This window comes from Muscardinus avellanarius, assembly GCF_963383645.1.
Source record: "Muscardinus avellanarius genome assembly, chromosome: 11".
NCBI lineage: Eukaryota > Metazoa > Chordata > Mammalia > Rodentia > Gliridae > Muscardinus > Muscardinus avellanarius.
Genome location: NC_137797.1, coordinates 58,138,714 through 58,165,318, shown reverse-complemented (window position 1 = coordinate 58,165,318; position 26,605 = coordinate 58,138,714). Strand labels below are relative to the sequence as shown.

Here is a 26,605-nt window from a genome sequence, read left to right as displayed (position 1 = left end):
GGGCAGATACAATGTGACCCCTGACTTTGTTAATCATTCTGGTCTTAACAAAGATTTGGGATTACATCTGTATCAAGGCAGGAAGAAGGCTTTTGGCGGAGCGAGAAATCCCCATAATCATAATCCCCATGATCATAAAAAAGGGGGCCTGAATGGGGTTAATGGGTGGGCTCACACTTAGGTCACACCTAGTCGAGTCGGGTCACACCTAGTCAAGTCAGAAGTTTATTGGTTGGGCAAGATGAAAGATAATGTATCTTTATAAAAACTGTTCTGCCGGGCGTGGTGGCGCACACTTGTAATCCCCGCGCTTGGGAGGCAGAGACAGGAGGATCGTGCTGGTTCAGAGCCAGCCTCGCTGGCTTAAGAGACTCTGTTTCCACATAAAAATGTTAAAAAATAGGTCTGGGAGTGTAGCCCGGAGGTAGAAGGGCTTCCAGGAACCCCAGTACCACCAAAATAAAATAAAATAAAATAAAAAAAAAATAAATAAATAAATAAAATAAATAAAATAAAAAAATAAAAATAAAAACTGTTCTATATTCAAAACCTCAGTGACTTATTTTCAAGTCGCTCCACTGCACCTCTAATGCAATGCTTTATAATTTTTGTCTCTTTCTTTCTGCCTTTGTAATAATAAAATTGCTTAAGCTTACAGCAGAAGAGTTCTGGGTGTTCTTTTCTGAAATAGCTAAGAACAAGAACCCATGGCTACATCTCACACGGTTACAGTTCCGGTGTCCAGTGTGGGCACCGTTACGGTTTTGGTGTGGCACTGTTACAATTACCTGCCCTGCATCCTCACACTCACAGAAGCTTGGGAATGCTAGGAAGCTTGGGGATTGCCAGGAGCATCTAATTATTTCCTATCTGCCCAACAGTGGGCATGTGGCTGATGATGCATCAAATAACTGATCTTGACCAGGCACAAGATAAGTTCCTTCACTTGTTATTGAGAATATTCTCCTTTATTGTACTTCACACCCACTTCATCAGAGATCTCAAAACATCTCTTATGTTTCTTCAAAATGGAAGTTTTCACCTATTTCTTTGGAAGCATGTCACTAAACTCTTTGTTGGTTTTGCTTTGTTTTTTTTTGGTACTAGGGATTGAAACCAGAGGCATTCTACCTCTGACCTGCACCCCCAGTATTTTTTATTTTCACATTTTTTTGTGGTTTTTGTTTTTTGTTTTGAAACAGAGTCTTGCTACCTTGCTGAGAGGCTTGCTAAACTGCTAAGGTTGGTCTCAAGCCTGCGAGCTTTCTGTCTCAGCCTCCCAAATATTCGGATTATATGCATGCACCAGCACATCTGGCTTCACTAAATTCTTAATTAAAAAAAAAAAAACAAACAAACCTAGATCCACGATAGAGTAGGTGAAAGGGAGAATTTGACTATGTCTCCTTGCATTTCTTTGCTACAATATTACAGTGAACATGTCCAAGTTTTATGATTTCTTTTAAATGTTACTTTATAACCCCTGATATTCTACTTATACATGTAGATAGAACCTGAAATGAGTTTGTATTTTCTTTTTTATAAGTCAGGTGACTTTATTTAGCTCTCAAGCTAGCACAGAAAATGGTATTCCTTTACCACAAACCCCACAAAGTCAGTGGAGGTGGAACACTATGCTTCCTTGTTGTATCCATCAAAAGTTTTAAAAAGTTAGCTGAGAGCCGGGCGTGGTGGCGCATGCTTGTAATCCCCGTGCTTTGGAGGCTGAGACAGGAGGATCGCACAGGTTCGAAGCCAGCCTCCACTGGCTTAAGAGACCCTGTTTCCAAATAAAAAAATATAAAATAGGTCTGGGAGTGTAGCCTGGAGGTAGAAGGCCCCTGGGTTCCATCCCCAGTACCACCAAAAATAAATAAATAAGTAAGTAAATAAATAAATAAATAAATAAATTTTTTAAAAATTTAAAAGTTAGCTGGATGCAGTGGCGCACACTTATAATCCCAGCATTTGGGAGGCTGAGACAAGAGGATCATAGTTTGCGGAGTCTCAGCTACTTAGGCCCTTTACAACTCACTGAGACCCTGTTTCAAAATAAGAATAAAAATTAGGGCTAGAGGTGTATCTCAGAGGTAGGATGCCCCTGGGTTCTATCCCCAGTGCTGCATTAAAAAAAAAAAAAATTGCTGGGCGTAGTGACACATGCTTGTAATCCCCGCGCTTGGGAGGTGGAGACAGGATCATGCAGGTTTGAAGCCAGCCGCGCTGGATTAAGAGACCCTGCTTCCAAATACAAAGTATAAAATATGCCTGGGAGTGTAGCCCAGAGGCTGAAGGGCTTCCAGAAACCCCAGTACCACCAAATAAATAAATAAATAAATAAATAAATAAATAGTTAATTGGTGCCAGGCATGGTGGTGCACACTTGTAATCTCTGTACTTGGCAGGCTAAAACAGGCAGATTACAGGTCCAAGGCCAGCCTCAGCTACTTAGGCCACCCCCTACAACTTAGTGAGATCCTGTTTCAAAATTAAAAAAAAAAAAAGGACTGAGGGTATAACTCAGAGGTAGAATGCCCCTGGGTTTAAACCCTAGTACAGAAAAAAGTTTACTAGTGTTAAATAGAAGGCTTAGGTTGACTTGTTGGGCTGAAAGTCTACTTGTCTTAAAGGGATAATTCTCTGTAAGTTGGCATGAGGAATGGCTTAAGGTTGACTTAAAACTTTTACATGCTGAGTGTGGTGGTGCATGCTTATAATCCCAGCATTTGGGAGGCTGAGACAGAAGGATCGTGATTCACGGACAGCCTCAGTTACTTAGTGAGGCCTTCTGCAACTTGGTAAGACCTTGTTTCAAAATAAAGAATAAAGAAATAGGGCTAAGGGTATAGCTTGGACGTAGAATGCCCCTGGATTCCATACCAGTAACACACACACACACACACACACACACACACATGCACACACACACACACACACACACACACACACACACACTTACATGAGTTAATAATGACATGTAGCAAGAAAGTCACCTCACTGCTATCCAGCTACCCTGCTGCTACTGAATGCAACAAATGTCATCAGATATAAAGTCATGTGTCTGCTGAATTCCTCTGTACATCACTGATATTACTAACAAATAAAACACTCCTATGACAGTTCCTCTTTTCATTGTGAATTTCATGTTATTTGACAGACCATTTAGGTTTTCTTCAATCTCTGGGAAATAGAAGGTGATATTATGCATAAAAAAGGTCTTATGGACTTTGGTGAGGACAAAGAGCTCAAGGTAGGAGGGAGAAATTAAGCAAATATGCATTCAGGAAGGAGCCCACACATCTTCTTTAGCTTTTCTTCACGCCTGTCAACTCTGCAGGTACAATAATGATGCCATTATTCACCTGGCTGTTCCAGTTTTGCTTATAATAGAATGCAACCATTTTTTCCATCCTTCTCTTTTTTGGCCTTTTTGTGGGCCGTGGCAGAGTTACCTCTCCTTACAACTCCTCTCTCTTCTTCAGGCTTCTAGAACCCTACTAGCATCAGGTTTGTACTCTGAATTCTTTTCATTTTTATACTCTTTCTAGGAGATCTAAGTTATATCTAGCTACAACTTCAGCTGTAACGTGCAACTCCTGAAATCTAAACCTCCCTAGACTTGTTCCTGAGCTCTGAACTTTCTAGCTTTCTATAAGCATTTCCACCAGGAAAAGTAGAATCAGCATACTCAAAACTCATGTCATCACCTCTGGCCATCCCCCCAGCTCTGAGCTCTACCTATCCACTGGCCCCACACACAGGGGCTAAAGCCTCCATCCTCAGATCCCTCCCACCCAAAGCAGTCAACTCAACTGCAATCTTCTCACTTCATCTCTCTGAGTCTGTCCTTCACTCTTAACCACGGCCCAGTTTTAAGGCCACATCATTTCTCAACTGGATTTCGGCACAGGAGCCTCTTGAAAGGCATCTTGCCCTCCCGGCTTGTGTGGCGGGCCTTTTGCCCCAGCTCTTCCTACTGCCAATGCTGTCTTGATTCATCGTGCCATTGTCTACAATCACATGGCTACAGTCTCTGCTTATTATGGCATCTGCTAGCTGCCACATGGGACATGCACTTGCCATTCCTGCTTTACCATCTTCTAACTGGCCACACGTGCTCTCAGACACTAGGAGACATGCCCCATACACCCTCAGGCCGACTTGTCTCTGATATGTATGCTCCTTCTATCAGAATCTCCCCTTTCTCTTTCCTTCCTTCCTTTCTCTCCCTTTCTCCCTTTCTGCTTTCCTTCCTTCCTCCCTTCCTTCCTTCCTTCCTTCCTTCCTTCCTTCCTTCCACTGAACCCAGGACCCTACATAGGCCAGAGCAAGCACTCTACCACTGAACAACAGCCCCAGCTCCCTGTTCATTTTTCAAGACAATAGCTTTAAGTGTAGCTTTCTCTAGGAAACTTCCCTATTCTGAGCTATCACCTTTTCTGCATTGTTTCACCAGACTACCTGTGACCAATCTGAACTAGGCTTCCATACAAACTGTTATTTTTTTTCTTAAATTAAAACTCACTCTCTTGTGGTGCTATTGCTTAATGATTCCTTCTCCTCCAGCTCTAGGAGGAGAACTGTACTGAGCTCATCGTCGTACTATAAGGGCTCAGTGTGCAAACTCAGAGTTCATGATCTGTTGGGGGAAGGACTAGACTCACCAGGGAAACAGGTAGCATCTGACTTGTCTCCTGAAAATGCTCTTCTTCCCTTGGCCCTGTAACTCTGAATAGCGTTTCCTTGAGCGTTCCTTGGAACATTCCATTACTTGTAGTTATCTAACTGTGCAACAGACCTAAGTCCATAATCTCATAGTGCTTCTTTAAGTGCCACCAAAAGTTTGAGTTTTGTTCTTCAGGGGATGTCTTTTAGATGGGAGAAAAGATGGGTCTCTTTTAACCAGTGCATCCAGCATCCTCTGCCAGCGGATCCTTCATTGAAAGCGGAAGCCAAAATCCAGGCACTGACCTCTGAGGTGCTGCCAGATGGTTCCCCCACTGCCAGGACCTTTCTGACACCTGCTGCCACTCAGGCTTTCCTGTGCCTCTGCTCAACCGCAAGGGCCTCCTTATTATTATCTCTCATCATTGAGAACCTAGGGCCTGCTCCCTAAGGTCTCTGCAGCATGCTCTTCCTCCAAACAGCTGCAGCTTCAGGTCTGTGCTCCAATGTTACCTTCTCTGTGATGCCTTCTATAACTACCCTGGAACCTTGCACTTCCTAGACTCCTGCTTTCCTATTCCAGTAACTTTTCTCTTTCCAGCATTTGCCATCTGGCACACTATCTACCTTAACTGTTTTAATAAATGGAAGTTGCCTGTGAGTAGGGATTTTTATTCATTTTATTCTCTGTGATTCCCAGCATCTTGTTCCTGGTATACAGCAAGTGCTCTGTGATTGACATAGTTTATAGATTATAGGTTGCAAGCTTTAATTTTTTTAATTTTTAATATTTTTTTGGCAGTACTGGGGTTCCTGGAAGCCCTTCTACTTCTAGGCTACACTCCCAGACCTATTTTATATTTTTATTTGGAAACAGGGTCTCTTAAGCCAGGATGGCTGGCTTCAGAACCTGCGTGATCCTCCTGTCTCCGCCTCCCAAGCGCGGGGATTACAAGCATGCGCCACCACACCCGGCGGTTTCAAGCTTTTAAAAAGCAGCCCAAACAATAGAAAAGAAGACAACTCAGTTTAAAATGGGCAAAGGGCTCAAAAAGGCGTTTCCCTAAAAAAGAAGTAAAAAGCACATAAAAATACAACATTGCTAATTATTAAAGAAATGTAAATCAAAGCTACAATGAAATGGTACCTCATACCCACAAGGATGACTCCTACTGAAGATAAAATAACAAGAGTCAGCAGGGATGTGGCAATGTTGGAACCCTTTGGCACTGGTGGTAGGAATGTACAGTGCTGCAGTCACTGTGAAAAACAGAATTACCATTAACAAATTAAACAGAATTGCCAGACAGTCCAGCAATTCCACTGACAGCAAGAACTTAAAGATATATTTGTATAGCTATGTTCATGACAGCATCATTCAAAACTACCAAAAGATGGAAGCAACTCAAATGTCTATTAGTAGAAGAATGGATACACAAAATGTGATGTGCACATAAGTTGGAATACTATTCAGCCTCACGCCACGCCAGAGAAACACCTTGGTGACATTATCTTAAACGAATAAGCCAGACACGAAAAGATATGATTCTACTTCTATGAGGTACTTGGAATGGTCATATTCATATAGAAAGAAAATAAAAATGTGGTTGCCAAGGGCTTAGGGGAGGAAAGAATGGGAAGTTGGTGCTTCACATACTAATTTCAGTTTGAGGAGAAAAAAAAGTTCTGGAGTTCGTAATAGTGATGGCTGCACAAATATGTAAATATATTTTATGTCCCTGAACTGCACACATAAAAAATGGCTTAAATTGCAAATTATCTGTTCTATGTAGTCTACCACAATGGAAAACAGAAAAGAAGCAAATAGCTCTTGCCTTAAACTCTAATAAGAAGCCCACTATGTAAGGGCGTAGAGGCGAGGCTGCTGGGGTGGAAGCAGGGCTGCGGTGTGGCCGCTCTGCCCTGGACCTTGTTGCTGCCTCCTGGAGCATGGACCCCACACAGGTTTAAACCCATCACAGGCAGGGCTCTGTGGTGTACACCTATAATCCCAGTACTTGGGAAGCAGAGACGGGATGATTGCAGGTCCGAAACCTGCCTCAGCAACATAGTGGAGACCCTGCTTAAAAATAAAAAGGGCTAGGAGTGTACCTCAGAGGTAGAATGCCCCTGGGTTAAATCCCTAGTGCCAATCAAACAACAAATCATCACAGGGCAGGGTCATGGCTTCACCCTAAAGTTCCTATGCATTAGTTTCACTGTACCTTTGGACAGAAAGTTACATTAACCCTGGCTCCATTTCTAAGAGGAACCTAGCAAAAAGGCAAAATGCTATCCCTAGCTGGCCTTGGAAAGAATGTCTACACTGACTTATTTTTGTAGAAATCACTTTATATTCCAGTAGCAGGGAAGAAACATCCAGAAACAGAGCACCATGAAGTCAGAGGCGCCCACATTCCAGTATTAATGCCTCACATGTTTCCAGTCCTTTCCTATAGTAACTCAATCTTCAAAAGAGTCCTACCAAGTAGAAATGAAAGGAATTGAACAATCTCCCATTCTCAAATGAATAAATAGGCGAAATTCACTGGGCCTTCTCCACAGGGTGAAAGATGCAGGGCTACCTTCAGGATAATAATCTCTGGCATTCATTAAGGATTTATTGAGACACTGCTAAACATTTTCCATGGATGATTGGGCTTCATACTTTCAACCAGCCTCTTGCTAACATCTGGTAGTGAACACTGTTAATATTCCTTTTTATGTAGTAGAAAACTAAGGCTCAATGAATAAATATTCTCCAAGTTAAAAAGCTAATGAAGGGTAGATTGTGCTGGGGTACCTTCCTCCAGACCTCTGCACTTAACCACTACCGGTCTATCCTGTAGGTCCTCGGCTCTGTTCTTTAGGGCAGGCATAACAGGATGACTCTCCCTTCAGCCTTAAAAACAAGTGTAACTGATAGATCCCATGAGTCATGGTGTTTTCTAATTCTAAAATGACCCAGTATTAACAGAATAAAGCAGTACTCTTACTTTTGTTTCTAGGAGCATAAATGTAAAAGGACACTATATCTTGGACTAAGAAGATTTCTAAAAAATCTTTGTCCGGTATTAGGGATTGAACCCAGGGCCTCCTGCATGCTAGGCAAATGCTCTGCCATGGAGCTATGTCCCCAGCACTCCTAGATATTTTAGGATCCTGTATTTTAAGTTTTATGCAAGCATATCCTAAAGATTACCTGAGTAGTTACATTTTTCCCAGTGAACATGTCTCTGTAAGACTAATAATCTACTGATGGATAGAGTGCTGGTCATTCTCTATCCTTTTTTGAGAGCTTCTTCAGAAGTTTCTGAGGAGCTGGGTGTGGGGGTACTTCCTTCTTCCTTCCTTCCTTCCTTCCTTCCTTTCTTTCTTTCTTTCTTTCTTTCTTTCTTTCTTTCTTTCTTTCTTTCTTTCTTTCTTTCTTTTTCTTTCTTTCTTTGGTGGTACTGGGGTTCCTGGAAGCCCTTCTACCTCTGGGCTACACTCCCATACCTATATTTTTTTAAATATATTTTTTATTTGGAAACAGGGTCTCTTAAGCCAGCACGGCTGGCTTCGAACCTGCGTGATCCTCCTGTCTTCGCCTCCCAAGCGTGGGGATTAAAAGTGTGCGCCATCATGCCAGGCAAGGGGGTACTTACTTCTAATCCCAGTACTTAGGAGGCTGACATGGGAGGATAAAAGGATCAAGACCAGCCCCAGCAACTTATTGAGAACTTGTTTAAAAAAATAAAATAAAATAAAAGTAGCTCAGAGGTAGAATGCCCTTGAGTTCAATCTCCAGTACATAGTGAGAGAGAGAAAGAGAGAGAGAGTGGAGAGGAGAGGAGAGGAGATTAGAGAAGAGAAGAGAAGAGAAGAGAAGAGAAGAGAGGAGAAGAGAAAGGAGAAGGGAAGGGAGGGGAGGGGAAGGGAAGGGAAGAGATGTGCTCTGTGATTTGTCAATAGGAGAGCATTCAGTCTGCAGGGCCACCCATGGGCTGCAAGGGTTTTGGGCCAATTGAAACAAATATTAATTTGGCACAGTGTCAGGCACAGGCTCCCAGTGGACAGCTGTAATGAATAGGGAATGCTAGGAAAGGGGCAAAGTCAGAGAGCTGGAGCTAAGAGCTGAGCCAGCGGCTGGAGCTACCTCCACCCCTTGTGAGAAGCTTCTGGATCACTTCCTTCACAAAGACCTACGAGTGGCTTCTTTGAAACCACCAGAGATTATATACATCAACTTTTACAGCAAACCTACTTGTAATGATGGAGGTTTATTTACTTTGTTAAAAAATATAAATACTGAAGCCAGTTGTGGGAGGCTGAGACAGAAGGATTGCAGGTTCAAGGCCAGCCTCAGCTACTTAGTGAGACTCTGTGCAACTTAGTGAAGCCTGTTTCAAAATAAAGAATAAAATAAGGCTGGGGGTGCAGCTCAGAGGTAGAAGGCCCCTGGGTTCAATCCCCAGTACTGCAATAAAATAACAAACAAACAAAATAAACACTGGGTCATCAAGTCTGTGTCATCTTCAGCTGGGAGCACATAATACATTGAGCATAATCCCAGCACTCTTTTACCCTCACTGCTGGCCTGGATTAAGCCCTAACGCTTTCCAGTAGGGCGAGAGCTGCGCTGTCCTTCTCTCCTGAAAGCCCGGGGTCAGGGTCTTACCGAGTTCTCCTTCAGCTGTAGCCCTTCTCCGTTGGGCAGGGAGGACCGTCTCTTGGAGTTCCTGTTTGGGGTCGAGGTGATGGCCCCTGCCTTTTTCTTCACAGTGAGCACCTCACAGCTGGCTTGGTCTTCATTGTGCGTGCTCTTCCCGGCATTGATGACCCTGGAGAAGAAGCCGGAAAAGCAAATCAGAGAGATTTCCAGAAAGCTGAGCGCTGCCATCTTGAGGGTCAGCCGTGGAGGTCTCCACAGTGGGGAGAAACTGAGGCACTACTTAGTGCAGAGGACCTATGGTCTCAGTACTTTATCCTCCCGAATAAACAGATCTCTAAAAAACTGAATTATATTAGCAAACAATGAAACATTTACTAAGGGTTTTTTCCTTTCTTTCTTTCTCTTTCTTTCTTTCCTTTTTTCTTTTTTTGTACTAGAGACTGAACCCAGGGGCATTCTACCTCTGAGCCCTTTTATTTTTTTAATTTTGAAACAGGGTCTCACGAAGTTGCCGAGGCTGACCTCGAACTTGAGATCCTCCTGTCTCAGTCTCCCAAGTACTGGGAATACAGTCTGCACCAATGTGCCTGATTTAAGAAAAAAGCTGTTTTGGGCTCAGTCAGTTCACCTTCGTAGGAGTCTGGTAGACAAGACCAACTCCATGATCCATTCTGCTCAAAACACATGAGGCCATCCCTCTTTGGGGTCAGTTTGGAGCCTAAACTTTTTGGCAGTTATAACAAAGAAAGACAAAGCTGGGTCAGGGAATTCTGTTTTATCTCTTCAAGTGATAAAGAGAAAAAAAAATAACCTCTGCTGATTTTACCAAAGAACATGACAATCATGTACAGCCCACTGTAAAGTCAATGAGAATAAAGAAACAACCTTCCCCGTACCCTGTCTTTTTTTTTTTTACAGCATTACACACAGGGAAGTGGATGGGTCAAAAATGTATTCTCTTAAAAGTAAATACATGCCTTTGTGTAGTATTGGGTATTGAACCTAGGACTTGACACATGTGAGGTTAAGTGCTCTGCCTCTGAGCTACAGCCCAGACCTTTTATTTTGAGACAGAGTCTCACTGAATTGCCCAAGATGGCTTAAAACTTTTTTTTTTTGGTGGTACTGGGGTTCCTGGAAGCCCTTCTACCTCCGGGCTACACTCCCAGACCTATTTTTACATTTTTATTTGGAAACAGGGTCTCCTAAGCCAGCGCGTGTGGCTGGCTTCGAACCTGCGCGATCCTCCTGTCTCTGCCTCCCAAGCGCGGGGATGACAAGCGTGCGCCACCATGCCCGGCATGGCTTCAAACGTTTAATCCTCCTGCCTCAGCCTCCCCAGTAGTTGGGATTGCAGGTTTGTGCCACTGTACCCAGTATACTCCTCCAATATTTGTAACCCTCCATCTTTTGTCCTGTGGAATAATATTGATCACGATGGGCTCTAAGGTACTTGGATTTCGATGCCAAAGCCACAGATTAATGATAGCACAGCATGCTGGCGCTGCGCTGGTCCAATTACTAAATGTCAAAGCACAAGGACGTGTTGGAAAAACATGCTGTGCCATTCACAGACGTACACTTTTCTCTGCATCAGGTGACTGCAGATTTAACTTTTGGGTTTCAGCACCATTATCTTATGAAGTAATGAAGTGGCAGCTAAAATAGACTTCTTGAAAGGGAGCTCTCTCTGATTTGCCATTGGTCACATTTCCTTTCTTTCCTAAACGTCCAGTAGCCGATACAGCAAAGTGTGGAATACACCAAACTCAGTGCCAAGGACAGAAAAGATTTTTTAAAAAAGTAAGCTAAATGGAAATTCACTCCTTAAGTGTGGTATGTATACTGTTCTACTCGTATGGTTGCCCACCCTTCTAACAGTTAAGTAAAAGATCATTCTCAAATGACTTGAAAAATTCTTTCATAATTATAGACTCAGAAGAAACTGCAGAAATAGTAGGATCCCATGTGCCATTTTCCCCCAGTTATAACATCTTGTGTAACTCTAGTTAAATATCAAAACCAAGCCGGGTGTGGTGGCACACGCTTGTAATCCCCACACTTGTGAGGTGGAGACAGGAGGATCATGCAGGTTTGAAGCCAGCCTCACTGGCTTAAGAGACCCTGTTTCCAAATTTTAAAAATATAAAACATAGGTCTGAGAGTATAGCCTGGAGGTAGAAGGGTTTTCAGGAACCCCAGTACCACCACCAACAAAAACAAAAAAAGAAAAAAAAAATCAAAACCAAAAAATCCCCACGGACCCAATACCGACTACAGATTTTGTTCTGATTACACCAGTTCTTCCACCAAAAAGCTTTAACTACTAAAAACTGTATTACAGCTGTCCATCTCAGCCATGACAACACGTCTAGGGTAGAAGGCTCACCACAAGGTGATGTGATAGCATGGTGTCTTTAATGAGTGCCACCCCTGGGTCTGTCTGGGAAGCCAGTTCATGACATTGGTCCTTTCATACTGTCTGCTGCCATTTCTGGCATCGCTCTGGCTCTAGTACCTAACCCTGTGATGCTGTTAGTTGCTTTTTCTTTTTGTTCTGTTTTTTTAAAACAAACAAAAGCATTGGTGATCTCCAATCGCTACCTACCAGGCTGATTCATCTGCCCCTGCCCTTTCCAACTGTCAGCGAAGCCTCTATAATTACATAAAGCAGGAAATCGTCCCCTGAAAGTGGTTTGTCTTCTGCCTCCCTTCGTGAATATTAAACTCCAGACTGACCCTACTTCACCAAGAAATCCCAGAACTCTTGCTTTATGGCCGAGAGACCCGGGTCCCCAGCAGGCTCTAATCAGCACAAGGTCACAAAGCTAAACGCGGCAGAGCTGTGAACACACTTTAGCGTCTCGAGCTCTCTGCCTCGGCTCTTGGGTTGTGTTATTTTCCTACTGTGCATCTCTTCCTGGTGCACGTGGTGCAGAGGTCTGCAGTGACTCATCAAAGCCAGAGAACTGAGAAAGAGCAATTACTGATGACCTTACTTTGCTGTTTCATGTGGCACACAGCTGGTGAATACCAGGAACAAAATACCAAAAAGTCAGAAATGTCAACCTAGTGAAAAGACGGCAACCCAGCCCTGTAAACCCGTGAAGTCAGCTGATTATTATCCAGATGACAAAATGCTAACTTACATATTATGTAAATACTAATTTAAAGTCCATCTCTTAAAAAAACAATTCTTATCTGCCTTTTTTTTTTTTTTTTTTTTTGCAGTGCTGGGGATGTGAGCAAGGACCTTGCACATGCTAGGCAAGTGTTCCACTACTGGGAAGGCTACACCCCCATCCCTTACCGCCAATTCCATATTCAACACAGATTTAGTAAAGACTGTATTCTTCTCAACTTGCTTTGGCTCTAAAAAAAATTCAATCACTGTCAACTTAAATATTTTATTTTGCTCTTCAAAGACAAATGCTCATTTACTAAGTATGAAGGAAAGCTTTAATTCTTCTAAAAGTAAATTGAGGCACACGCGGTTTCCAGGCTGAGCAGCAGCAAGCCGTTAGTTGAATCAGCAGTTTCCTCTTAAGTGAGTGTCCCATCAGTAGCTTTTCCCCCTTCTTGTCCTCTGCTCTGGAACAAATCGTCATTCCCTGGAGATCAACAGGTACATTCTTTGTCTAAACAATACCTGTTCATGATGCTTGCTTTGAATACTTAAAATGCTGCTGGATTAAGAGTCATTGTATTTTTGGTGATATTATTTTCCAAATCTCCTATCAAGAAGGAAAATATTTTCCTTGACATTAAACTGAAGGTATGATAAATTGTGGCTGTTAAGAGCCGGCACTCACTCTCTGGACCATCATACAGAGCAGATGCTGTTGAGTGAATGAATGAATGAATGAATGAATGAATGAATGATTCAGAAGTCAGCTTTGCTATTTCCTGATGATGAGAATAGATCCTCCACTTGTTGAGGTCTATCTATGTTCAGAGACTGTTGTTAGCATTTTACATGTAGTAATGAACTCATTTCATTCTCTCGTCAACTTTATGAGGTAGATATCTGTTCATCTGTGTGTGTGTGTGTGTGTGTGTGTGTGTGTGTGTGTGTGTGTGTGTGTGTGTTGCTAGAAATTGAACTCGGGGCATTCCGCCTCAGAGCTATACCCTAAGCTCTTTTAAAAATTGTTGTTATTATTATTATTATTATTATTATTATTATTATTATTATTTTGGTGGTACTGGGGTTCCTGGAAGCCCTTCTCCCTCCGGGCTACACTCCCAGACCTTTTTTATTTATTTATTTGGAAACAGGGCGATTCTCCTGTCTCCGCCTCCCAAGTGCGGGGATTACAAGCATGCACCACCACGCCTGGCTAAATTTATTATTTTAAAGCAGCGTCTTGCTAAGTTACTGGGTGATCCTCTTGTTTCAGCTTCTAGAGTACTGGGATTACAGGTGTGTGCCACCATGCCCAATTGTTCATGCCTTTTTAAAGACAAGCCTAGCTAGTGTATAGCAATCAAATTTTTTTTTTCAAATCTCAGTTCCTTAGGTGTAATTTATGGAGTAAATTTTATGAGTTGCTAAGATATGTGTATTGGGCAGGAGAATTTTAGTCACCTAAATTAAATAACTGGGCAATTCTGAAGTTAGAATTAAAATGCAGAATGGAAAACATGTTAGAGGATTGTAGGGGAGGGACAGCTACTGTCTCCTCTGTATAGAAAGTTTAAATCCAGTGTTTGTTTTTTTGTTTTTGTTTTTTTTTTTTTTTTTTTGGTGGTGCTGGGGTTCCTGGAAGCCCTTCTACCTCCGGGATACACTTCCATGGGCTACACTCCCAGACCTATTTTTTAACATTTTTATGTGGAAACAGAGTCTCTTAAGCCAGCGAGGCTGGCTCCAAACCAGCGCAATCCTCCTGTCTCCGCCTCCTAAGCGCGGGGATTACAAGCGTGCGCCACCACGCCTGGCAAATCCAGTGTTTTTAACTCATAGAAGAACAACAAATCTTTGCTGGGAGAGAGAAATATGGCAAAGTTAATCCATGTATTTAATTCCTTAAGCTCCAACCTATCTTCATGTGAACAACCCCTAGATTTTCTCTCCTTAGAAAAACAGGTCTAAAATTCTATGTGCATGTCAGATGCAGCTCAGAGTTATGACCTAAACACCAGGTGTGAATATGACCACGAGGACATAAAAACAGCAGTAAACAATCCATTCTGTGCTCTAACTACCTTTGGGGAACTTGCCTTCCTTCTGTTTGTGAAATGTGCTAGTCACCATTTTTTTGGTAAGCAATTCTACCTAAATTTCAGCAGAAAATTCTCACCTTTAATGAGACCTTTTAAATAATCAAATTATCTGCTTTTCCTTCTGCTCAAAAACTTGATTCTAAGGACAGTTATCAGATATGAAAAGTAGACTGGGGCCCTATAACTAAATACAGACAACATTAGGTATTCTTAAGTGGTGAACTACCGCCACAAAGACCCTGGCTCAGAGAACTCATAGTTGTGGCCATTTTCAAATGGATTTACAAAAGATAGTTAAACAACAAAGACAGCCACAGTTGACATTTTTATTTTTGGAGGGTGCTGGGGAATAGAACTTGGGGCATTCTACTTCTAAGGTATATGTTCAGCCTTATTTATTTATTTATTTATTTATTTATTTATTTATATTTTATTTTTGGCGGTACTGGGGATGGAATCAGGGGCATTCTACCTCCAAGCTTTACTCCCAGCCCTATTTTTTATTCTTTATTTTTGAAACAAGGTCTCACTGAGTTGCAAAGGGTCTCACTAAAGAGCTGAGGCTGTCTGCAAACCGTGATCCCCCTGTCTCAACCTCCTAAATGCTGGGATTACAAGCATGTACCACCATGCCTGGCCCTTTTTATTTATTTTGAAACAGGATTTCACTAAGTTGCTGAGGATATCCTTGGATGAGCATTACTATGCACTGCTAGATGGCATTTTTAAAAAAAAGACTCCCATGTACCATGAACTAAATACATGACAATTGCCAAGTCATTAAATTCCAACTCCTCCTCCCCCCCGCCATGTGGCAGTCAGTATAGTGCAGAAGGCAGGGGCAAAGACAATGGTCAGATTGACCTAGTTCAAATTTGTTCTGTACTAATTACTAGCTCTAGCCATGTGTTCCTGGGCAAGTTACTTTCTCCCTCTAAGGTGGGGAAGACAATAGTTATTTTCCATCACAGAAGAGTTGTGAGAATTAAATGTTCTAGCATGAAAAGTATTCACCAGTGCCTGGCACATAGTGAACACTCAACATATTTAATAACAAAAGATCAAATAAAAAACCAGCTGCCTCTTCTGCCAGGCCCCAGGGACTTTCTCCAGCCATCCAACTTAGAGAACATCCTCTTCCCTCCCTCCCCTTCCATCAGCATCCCTCTGCTGCCTCTGGAACATAGCCCACCTCCAGGCATCCAGAGCCTTTGAGGGGTATTGTATGATTTTGCCCAGAACAGAGAGGCCTTTAGCAAGACCACTCACTCCTCTGAGCCCTCTTCTCAAACTTCCTGTATGATGGTGCTCTATGCATTGGAAAAATCCCACTTGGTTACAAATTCCCACTCACATCTGTTCATGGGCACCAGCTCTGGGCCCTAAGCCTTTTGGGTTCAGAAGCTCAGGTCTCAGGTTCACAGAAAAAGACAACATAGAAAATTATATATGGCTTTTAAAGAAAGTATAAGGGCCTAAACAGTTTAGGCCAAAAAAAAAAAAAAATATATATATATATATATATATATATATATATATATATATATATATTTACACTAAGTGTTAATGCTGCTTAAGGATAAGGGCATCCAGTGAAGTGAGATATTGATGACTTGTATATAATTGAGAATCATACAGAAAAATGTCTTATGGGGGAAGTGAATTCTTTATGGGAGACCAAACGCAGCCATCAGTTATGAAAATTCTCCCTTCTAGATAATCTCTTAGGCAGTGTTTCATGTTGTTCTCTGAAGTAGTTACTAACCACCCAGATGGGCTTTGGCATAAGGGCAACTTAATTCTTAGCTTTCAATGAGATACTAACCTTCCATTCTTGGGGTACTGGCAAATCATGGCTCTGACAGGCAACCAAATCTTTTGATAACATCCATCAGCAAAACCAGCTGGATGGTCAGCAAGAGCTCCCATCAGCAGCTTCTCCCAGACAGCTTCAGTAGCACCTCCAGGGGAGGGGACACAGGAGTTCCCCCCCCCAACCTCCCAAACAATGCAATTAACAGCAGGCAGGTCTTACCAGAGTGGGAAAAGGATAGAATGAGACAAATCTTCCCTGGTGTTTGGCTTTCACAGTTTAGAAGGTTGACTAGATATCTCCTAGTGAAAAAGGCTAAAAGGTCCTTCTCTCCATAGACAGCCCTATATCTCTCAGCTCCCAAGCCCTGTCTGCCGCTACTGAAGAGCTGCAGCCAGTTGGGGTTGCAAAATGGGGTCTTGAGGGCCACATTTAGCTGATAGATGAGCTGGTATTTAAATTTCTTCTGCCTGCAAAGTATTTTTTAAACGTAAATTGGTTTCCAATATTTAAAATGTGAGATATTTAAATTAAAATCTACTTTTCTCACTTCTCTTATGAACAAACAGCAGGACCTGTGGGGAGGCTGCTCCACGGAGATGGGACACGTCCTTGCTAGATTGCCCAGAGCTCACCCTGCCGTCTTCTGCCATTGACCAACTTGAGAACATTGGCAGTTGAATCAGCAACACTGCAATTAGATCTTTGCGACTTAATAAGAAAATCATGAAGGTGATTAGATATATAGAGCAAACTGACTCATATAAAGTGTTTATTGTGTACTTAAGCAGGGACAAGTCAAGAAGTGTTGTATGTGGTTTGCACTCTGAAGAAGCCCATAGTCATTTGCTCCAGGGAGGACTTCTGCTGTCATATATTCAGGCTTCTAGAGCAGAGTGCTATAAACCTGGGGAGTTTCTAAACATCAGAATTTTCTCTCTCACAGTTCTGGATACTGGGAAGGCCCAGTGCAAGGTGCTGACAGATTCTGTATCTAGTGAGGGTTTCCTGGTTCGTGGACAGCTGTATTCTTGCTGCAGTTTCACATGGTGAAAATGTCAAGGGAACTCTCTGGGCCTCTTTTATAATGGCATCGACCCCGCTCAGGAGAGCTCCATGGTCAAGGCGAAATCACCTCCCAAAAGTCCCGCTGTTATCACACTGGGGGTAGGTTTCAACATAGGATTGTGGTGGGGGGGGGGCGGCACAAACTTTCAGTCCATTGAACTTTCTTATGAAAAACTGCAATTTTCTCAGCCCCATAGCAGAGTTGAGGTGTGTGTCACAGGGGATCTGAGGAGGCAGAGGAGACAGGTCCATAAGAGAAGAGTTGCAGAAAGTGTCACAGATAGGGTGGCATCTGAGTTCAATCTCACTAAATAAAGGATGACATCAATATTTGGAGAAAAGTCAAAGAAAGGCTCTCCTGCTAGAGGAATGGCCTGTGAAAATAGCCATGTGAAACCAATAAAGAGGAGCTGGGCCCAGAGGATGGAGCTTCCTTAGGAGTAGACCATGAGATTCTACAAGAACTTTATTCTACAGAGCCTATATCTAGTGGGAGGAGTCTTAAGCTAATTTAGACAGGGGAATGATGTGACCACCGATGTTATTAGAAAAACAACACTAGCAGCCCAATGGAGTATGGATTATATAGGATTAAAACAAAGGCAAGGAAATTAGACAGGGTCTCTGTCCAAGTGACAAAGAGATCATGAACCAAGCATTGGCTCAGGGTAGAGGGGAACAGGGTTAGAGAGGAGGCAAGTTAACTGAGAAGCCCTGCAAAACTTGTCAGACATAGATTGTAAAGAGGATCACAGAAAGGATGGCATTCAGGTTCCAAAATGGCAGAGTGGACAGATGGGATATCACTGACTATGAAGGGAAATAGGGAGGCAGCACAAGTCTTGGAGTTGGAAAGTTCTGGGAGATGAGGTACTGAAATTGATGTAGGTCACTGAACAGAAAGTTTCAAAGTACCAGAAATGACACAGGTAGTGGTGGCTAAGTGTGCCCTAACCAGGGGTTGGCCAATGGTCATTGACTATGGGATAACTTTTTGTGTGGCTCGCAAGCTAAGAATGGTTTTTATCTTCTGAGTCATTGAAAAAATAAAAGAAGATTTCATGACATGCTAAAAGCATATAAAATTCAAATGTCAGTGTTCAGTGTTTTGTTGGAATCCAGCCTCATCTGTCGATTGTCTGTGGTAGCTTTTGCACTGTGACAGCCTCTGAACTGTAAAGACAGAGACTTTCTGGCCCACACAACCTAAGTTCTTCACTCTCTAGACCTTTAGAGAAAATGTAGACTGACCCCTGAACTTAATGATTAAGCTGAATTTTCTGAAATTGTTTCTGTAGACCAGAAGCAGAAGATCAGCAATTTTACATGGTTACATGCAATGCACAGGTGAAGGGAAAGAGAGAAAGGCAGGTACGCATCTTGTCATTAACAGCCATGCCAGATGGGGTAAATTTAGCTAGTAGCATTTTCCAGCCATCTTTGTCATCTATACATCTCCTCAATATAACTAAGTAACTGAGGATAAAAAACAAACACTAAAGATCAAAAGAAGGCATAATGGTGTCTTATAGACCTCCCCACAGAAATACCAATGTCTTCTTCATATTGCCTGTTTAGAAATAAACTTTATCATAGTAAGAAATAAAAAGCGTTGCTTATTTATTTATTTATTTATTTATTTTGCGGTACTGGGAATGGAACCCAGGGGCATTCTACCTCTGAGCTATACCCCCAGCCCTAGTTTTTATTATTTATTTTGAAACATGGTCTCACTGAATTGCAAAGGGCCTTATTAAATAGCTGAGACTGTCTATGAACCAGGATCCTCCCGGCTCAGCCTCCCAAATGCTGGGATTATAAGCTTGTGTCACCATGCCTGGCTGAGTGTTGCTTTTAGAGATCTTCTTTCAACTATACTCCCAGTCCCCTTGGCAAAACTATTACTATCTTCAATGTCCAACTTCTGTATTTAACTAAAGAAATGTCTGTGTCTGGCAGACTCTGGAGGGATTCCAGAGTCTGTAAGGCCACAAAAGGCCAGAAAGGCCAAAGTTGTTGTTGTTGTTGTTGTTGTTGTTGTTGTTGTTGTTGTTGTTGTTGTTCTTCTTCTTCTTCTTCTTCTTCTTCTTCTTCTGCTGCTGCTGCTGCTGCTGCTGCTGTGTGTGTGTGTGTGTGTGTGTGTGTGTGTGTGTATACACATACATATGTGTGAGGGGAGAATAAAACCAAGATAAGGGTCTACCCAAAGGGCTCTGAAGTTTTGCATTAAATAAGGCAGAAAAAAATACCACTCACAGGTTTACTATAATATTACTGTATAGCTGTTAGCTTCTGTTAGCAATTTAGAAAGGTAGCATATTCCTTTTTTTGGCGGGGGGGTGGGGAGGGAGTATACTGGGGATTGAACCTAGAGGCATTCTACCTCTAAGCTCAACCCCTAGCCCTTTTTATTTTGAAACAAGTTCTCTCTAAGTTGCTAAGGCTGGCATCTCATCTGCAATCTTTCTGTCTCGGCCTCCTAAGTACTGGGGTTATAGGTGTGCACCACCGTGCTCGGCTAGCCTTCTTTCCTTTATCCACCAGATTCATCAGTGCTATCAGCAATGTGAGAGAAATGCATCCTTAAAAACAAAGCAATGTTCATTTTAAACATGTCATTTAAAACACAAACTTTAAAAAGCTGGAAATGAATCACATAAAATATAAAATAAAAAGTAGAAATATTCTAATCTCATCAGACATCAAATAAATATATATGTTTTTTGTGGTACGGGGATTGAACCTAGGGGCATTCTACCTCCAAGTTATACCCCCAGCTCTATTTTTTTTTATTCTTTATTATGAAACAAGTTCTCACTAAGTTTCAGAGGGCCTCATTAAGTTGCTGAGGCTGGCTGAGAACTTGCAATTCTTCCATCTCAGCCTTCCAGCTCCTGGGATTACAAGCGTGCGCCAACACATCCAGCTAAATATATACCATTTTTAATTGGCGGTTTTCCCAAAATGCCATATATGATCTTGGCTCTTTTTTCCCCTTGTTGGATAACAAAAATACTGGAATGTCTAGAGCTCTGTGAGTTCTCTTATGAACTTTAGTTCAACACAGTATACACAGAAGAGCATCCTTGGTGGTACAATAGGTTAAACCCTGACTTGCTCAGGGTTCCGAGTCCTTGTTTTAGAAAATAATGTTAAGAATCATTTTATCATCCTTCACATAAGTGGGGCCATTCCAACTAAATGGAGCAAAACAGGAAACTTGGGGTGGTGGAGGGCAGGCAGAGCGGTTGTGCTGGAGATTGGGAAGTGGTCTCGTATAGCAGTTAAGAACAAGACAGGTGTGGTTGTGCACCGCATGCTTGTAATCACAGTACGTGGGAGGCTGAGACAGAAGGATCTGGGTTTGCGGCTAGCCTCAGCTACTTAGGGAGGCCTTCTATAAGTTAGACCCTATTTCAAAATTAAAAGAATAAAAAATAGGGCTGAGGGTTTAGCTTGGAGGTAGAATGCCCCTGGGTTCCATCCCTAGTACTGCGCGCGCGCACACACACACACACACACACACACACACACACTTTTAATTGGCAGTTTTTCCAAAATCCCATATATGATCTTGGCTTTTTTCCCCCTTGTTGGATAACAAAAATATGGAAATATCTAGGGCTCTGTGAGTTCTCTTATAAACTTTAGTTCAGCTAGAGTATTACACAGAAGAGCATCCTTGGTGGTACAATAGGTTAAACCCTGACTTGCTCAGGGTTCTGAGTAAAAAAACCAAAACCAAAACCAAACAAACAAACAGAGAAACTAGGATCAGACTCCCTGGGTTTGAATCATGGATCAGTCAGTTGGTAGTTGCAGGACTTTCAACACATTCTTTTATCTCCCCATGCCTCAGTTCGTTCGTTCGTTCCTTCCTTCCTTCCTTGCTTTTCTTTTTCCTCCTCCTCCCCCCCCTCCTCCTCCTCCTCTCCTTCTCCTTCTCCTTCTCCTTCTCCTTCTCCTTCTCCTTCTTCTTCTTCTTCTTCTTGCAGTACTGAGGATGAAACCCAGGAGCATTCTATCTCTGAGCCCTACTTTTATTCTTTATTTTGAAACAGGGTCTCACTGAGTTGCAGAGGGCCTCACTAAGTAGCTGAGGCTGTCTGCGAACCACGATCCTCCTATCTCAGCCTCCCGAATGCTGGGATTACAAGCATGCGCCACCACGCCCAGCTTCCACATCTCAGTTTCTCATCAGTAATATAGGGATAATCAACAGTATTTTCCTCATCAGGTAGTCATCTGACTGTTGAAAACAATTATTTAATGTGTTTTACATCCAAGAATTTACTTAATGCTTGTAACCTTAAGTGCAAGAATGGTAATGTCACTGTCTTTATTTTATTAGCCTCATCAGTAGAATGCAAAATGACTCTGCAAAACATCTTGGAGGAACCCTTCTGGCATTTCTGCACAGCAACTGGGATTTTTAAATGAGGCGTGTGTTCCCACAGATGATGTTCATGAAATTAGTGGCCCAACAGCCTGTAAGTGGAACACAGGTAATACAATAAAGGGTGGTGACAGGCACATGGTTTCAGCACTCACTCCAACATATGTTTTCCAAGTTAAGTACTGTATTACTGTAAATGTTCATTAAGAGCAAGCTGGGTGTGACAGTGCATGCCTACAATCCCAGTACTTGGGGGCTGAGATTGTCTTAGGTTCAAGGACAATCTCAACAATGTAGCAAGACTCTTAGCAACCTCGTGAGACCCTATTTCAATTTAAAATATAAAAAAGGGCTAGGGATGAAGTTCAGAGGTAGAATGCCCTTAGGGTTCAAGGTCCCTGGGTTCAATCTCTAGTACTAGAAAAGAAAAGAAAAAAGAGCAGTCATTAATTTCCCTCTTACTACTTCGGTCTTTTTGTATGTGTGTTTTTAAAATGTGCTGTATCTGAAAATAATCTGCTTTGAAAAATATTCACCCTTGGGTTAACTAAGTTGCAGAGAAAGTTTGCTTTGTTTCCAACTTAAAGCCTGAACAATATACCAAATAGACCTTTGAAAAGCCAGTTGTTATCTGATCAAACACATTCACCTTTGTCCCCAGACACAGGGCAAAATGCAATGAACAGTCTAAGTCTAACAATTGAGGAGGAAAGGAAGAAGCCATTGTACGCCTGAGGCTCCAGAGGGGCCAGACTGGGCTCCACTCTGGGCAAACTGATCCTTCTACTCTCAGAAAAAAAGTGAAAACATCATCAGATTTGCCATGGCTCTGAACAAGGCAAATGCACGGACTATAAACTACTTCAAATTGGATGCCCAATATCATTTTCAAATAAAAAGGACAAGGTGCACTGCCAACCTATTTCAATTAGTAAAAGGTAAATACGTTCCTCAAGGTGGTGTGTTTATTTTGGCTATGTTTTCTCCATCTCAGATCACTCAGCTGGGAGTAGGTCTTCAATTATGTAGTGAACAAATGGACTCATTTTGCCATAAGACTCATGGAAACAACTAATAAGTGTGTCCTAAAACTGCCTAGTTGGTTGCTAAACTTAAAATATTTTGACTGGGGTTTCTCACCATTTGTATCAAAAACAAAATTTCATCACATTGATTGTAAGGCTCACATTGGCTTTTATTAGTGATGGATGAGTTGGGCAGAATCCCATCTAAAATTAGAAAGGTACTCTGTTGGACATGGCAGAACAGTCAGTTTTTGTACAGTGGCTTGAGCAAGAACAAGAAAATAGCATGGTGCACAATTTAAAAGCAGAATGGTTGACATCAGGTCACTTCAGGTGACTTTCCTCAGGCAGCTGAAGGTGAAGGGACTGCCGGACTGTGCCAGCTCTGGTTGACTGGGTCCTGTTCAACTGGTTGCTGTGAATCTCATGTTTTTAGGAAAAAGTGGTTTGGGGATTTTCCAGTTTTGAGTTTCAGTTTGATTCTGTGGCCATTAGCATTAGTGATTCCATTTTGGCTTAGTCTGCTGGGGCCTAGTACTCAGTCTAAAACCATGGCCATCCATAAATTTCATTTAGTGCTTGGCTTCAAAAATAGTGAGTCTACATTCCACAGGAAAAAATGTATTCAATTATAGGCACCTCTACTTGAAAATGAACTTGGGAGGAAGACATGCAAAGTGAGCCCCAAACATCTGCAACAGAAAAGTGGCTGAGGGAAGCCAGAGCCCAGGGCACCCAGAGGTGACATCCTGATCTGAAGTTGAGGGCCACTTCTGCCTCATAACCACATGCTGATTTACAGCCTGCCAGAAAGGCTTTGGGGCACCTGGACAGCCCATTCTCAACACACAGACTAGGGTGGATCAGAGAAGCTCCAGGGCCCTCAGCAGACTTACAAGTAGCAGAAAGGCAATTCTGATACTACCGCTTTAAACCTGCCCCGAAAACAACGAGTTACCTCGAAAACGAGGAACTCCCTGTGCTAGAAATGTCCCACGTGGTGAATCACCTCCCACAGGATCTCAGGGATCTCTGCACTGAATGGGAAGGTTTTCAGGCTCCTTTTCCAACTGCTCAGTCTATCTTTCTCCCCTTACCACTTCACCCTTGTTAAAACCTAAATTGCTTTCAGAACTAAAATAAATTTACATGGCACATAGTTTTAGAGTGTCATGCTGAGGTTAGTTTTGATACCTGGTAAGCTATATTTTATATATGACAGGCATCTATAAAAGTAGAATTAAGTAAGTTAATCAACTCAAACTTTCTACCTCCAACTAGACCTTTAAGCAGTGGGAACGGAGTTCTCAATTTGGCTTGCTTTTCTTCCTCCCAACAAACTACCCCTGGGAGATCATCTCTATCCCCATAGCTTCATTTAAGATCAAACACGAAGCCCTGCAGAGTTCCGGTCCACATACAGATCTCTGCTTTTGTCTGCGCTGTGGTTCCCAATCCCTTCAGCAGATTCGCATGTGCAAGTTACTTATGTTCAAGCTGCCTACACCTGAGTTTACTTTCCTTTGTTCTTTCTATCTCCTGTTCAAATACAACCTGCCTTCTAGGGTTCCTTGTCTTGGTGAACTAAGAATTCCAGGGAACATCTTTGATCTCCTAGCTTCTTACTCTCACCTACATCTGGTCTCTCAGCTGTGGCTTCTCCCTGGTCTTTGACTTAAATCCTCCAATTCCTGTGCCTTGTTCAGACCCTCATCACATCCTCCAAGCACCAAAGCCTAAAATTCCTAATCTGTTGTCTTCTCCCCTACAAATCCTGCCCAGAATGGCCACACTGACCTCACTCAGCCATGAATATTCCCATGTAATATTCTCTTATGCTCAAATTCCATCAAACGTATTCTGAAGATTTTAGCATAAAATTCAAATCCCTTAGTTTGCCAGATCAGGATCTGCATGATTTGGGCTCTCCCTAGACCCTTAGTTTTCCCCTTCTGTTCTGCTCATGCCCCTTAACCTTAGCCATAACAAAGAATCTGTTAGAGTGGGTGAAAAGCAATTCTCTTTCCCATTCCGAGTGTCCCCCAAGGCCCATGTGTTGAAGCCGTGGTGCTATAAGGAGGGAGTAGATTGTTAGGAGGTGGAACCTAGTGGGAAGTCTCGAAGTCCCTGGGGTTGTGCCTTCAAAGGGTTGTGGGACCATCATCTTTTCCTCTTTCTCCCTGGCTTGTGAGATAAACAGTATTGTCTTGCCCAGGGCTCAAACAATGAGGCTAATCATTCATGAATGGAATCCTCCAGAACCATGAACTAAAATGAACCATTCATCTTTATAATTTAATTATCTCAGGTATTTTATTGCAGTGCTGAAAAGTGGACTAGTACAATGTCCTTAGGCACTCTGTTGAAGACTTTTATATATACTTGTTTATCGTAGTTCTTCAACACTACAGTGTAACCCTTAAGTACTGTAGTGCTTCCACTGAGGAAAATCACAAAAATAGTGGGCTGGTATCCTAGTTATGACACTTACTAGTGGTGACAGTTGGGTAGGTTAATGAATCACAAAAATAGTGGGCTGGTATCCTAGTTATGACACTTACTAGTGGTGACAGTTGGGTAGGTTAATGGATCTTTCTAAAATTTGCTTTCTATAGCTATGAAATTGGGCTACTGTGTAGATTAAGAGAAGGAGTGAATATAAAGTGCACAGACCTGGCAGAGGAATATCTTTATCTGCTTAGACTCCCTTTCTTCTTCACATTCTATCTCTCCCCTCTTCTATCCCATGCATACAGTTTTTTCGTGGCCACAGATGGCTGGTCTAGGGAAGGCCGCCTGACCCAAATTAAGCCAAGAAGAGCTCTTCCATGGGAAATGAAAGAAAGATAAAGGTGGGGAAGGAGAAAGAGAAACAAGGACATGGAGACAGACAGGGAGGAGAAATGAGACAGATTCCAGAGGAAAGAGTACAGGTTAGAAATATAGAATTTCAATGCAGTTCCTAGTCCTATTTCCAAGAACCATTTATCCTTGGAATATCTGGGTAACCCTAATCCTGAAATAAACTCCCCTGGGTGGCTGTCAATTGAAATCTAGAGTCTAATAATTCCCAACTCTCAATTCATGTTCATTTTTATTAATGTTAAATCATAAGCATCTTGGAGGCAGGGGAAGAGTGTTACTTGATTTTGTATCCTCAGAGACTAGCAGAGTGCGTGATATGCCAACGATTCAGTAGTCAGACACCTACTGAATGAAAGGTTTGCTGATCGCAGGGGAGAAATGGTAACCTGGGGTTAAAATTTGTACAAGCTCAAGAATCTGTAGCTACTCTTCTGTGCTAAGAGGTAAAAGAGAAAAACAACTACAATGATAACAAAAAGCAACAAATTTTTGACAGTTATGATCACAAAGAGCCACTGTTCAGACAAATTGAATCCCGTTTCTCTTTGGCTTATTATCAACTAAAAAAGTCAAAGTTTATTCTGAGTATTAATAAGTGAGTTGTATTCCATGAATAAATGTTAAACTCACATAGAAACTGTTTTTGAAGCTTACCACCAAGAGACAGTGAGATGTTCAGTTATTAGAAATCTACCAAGAGGAAAAGAATTTGCCACTCCCGCCCTTGACCCTGGGACAGGGAAGAACTTACATAAGTCTCAGAAACCACTGGAAATTCCACAGACTTGAAATGAGGTAACTGTTTACCTTCCTTACTGCATCTCAAGCTAGAGATTAAAATAGATCTCATTGTTCCAGAATCCTGGCTGTAATAAGAAATAAGCTCTCAGTGG

General features: G+C 42.1%; 1 protein-coding gene across 1 annotated transcript in view; it reads right to left on the bottom strand.

Moving 5' to 3' along the window:
- The window catches only part of PPM1H (protein phosphatase, Mg2+/Mn2+ dependent 1H), a gene marked incomplete at both ends in the record, with an annotated part of 281,266 nt that overhangs the window by 159,431 nt on the left and 95,230 nt on the right, over window positions 1-26,605 (bottom strand). Inside the window, one exon of the mRNA XM_080705408.1 lies at window positions 9,326-9,488. Within this exon, the coding sequence (XP_080561534.1) occupies window positions 9,326-9,488 (163 nt within the window). The remainder of the gene's footprint in view (window positions 1-9,325; window positions 9,489-26,605) is intronic.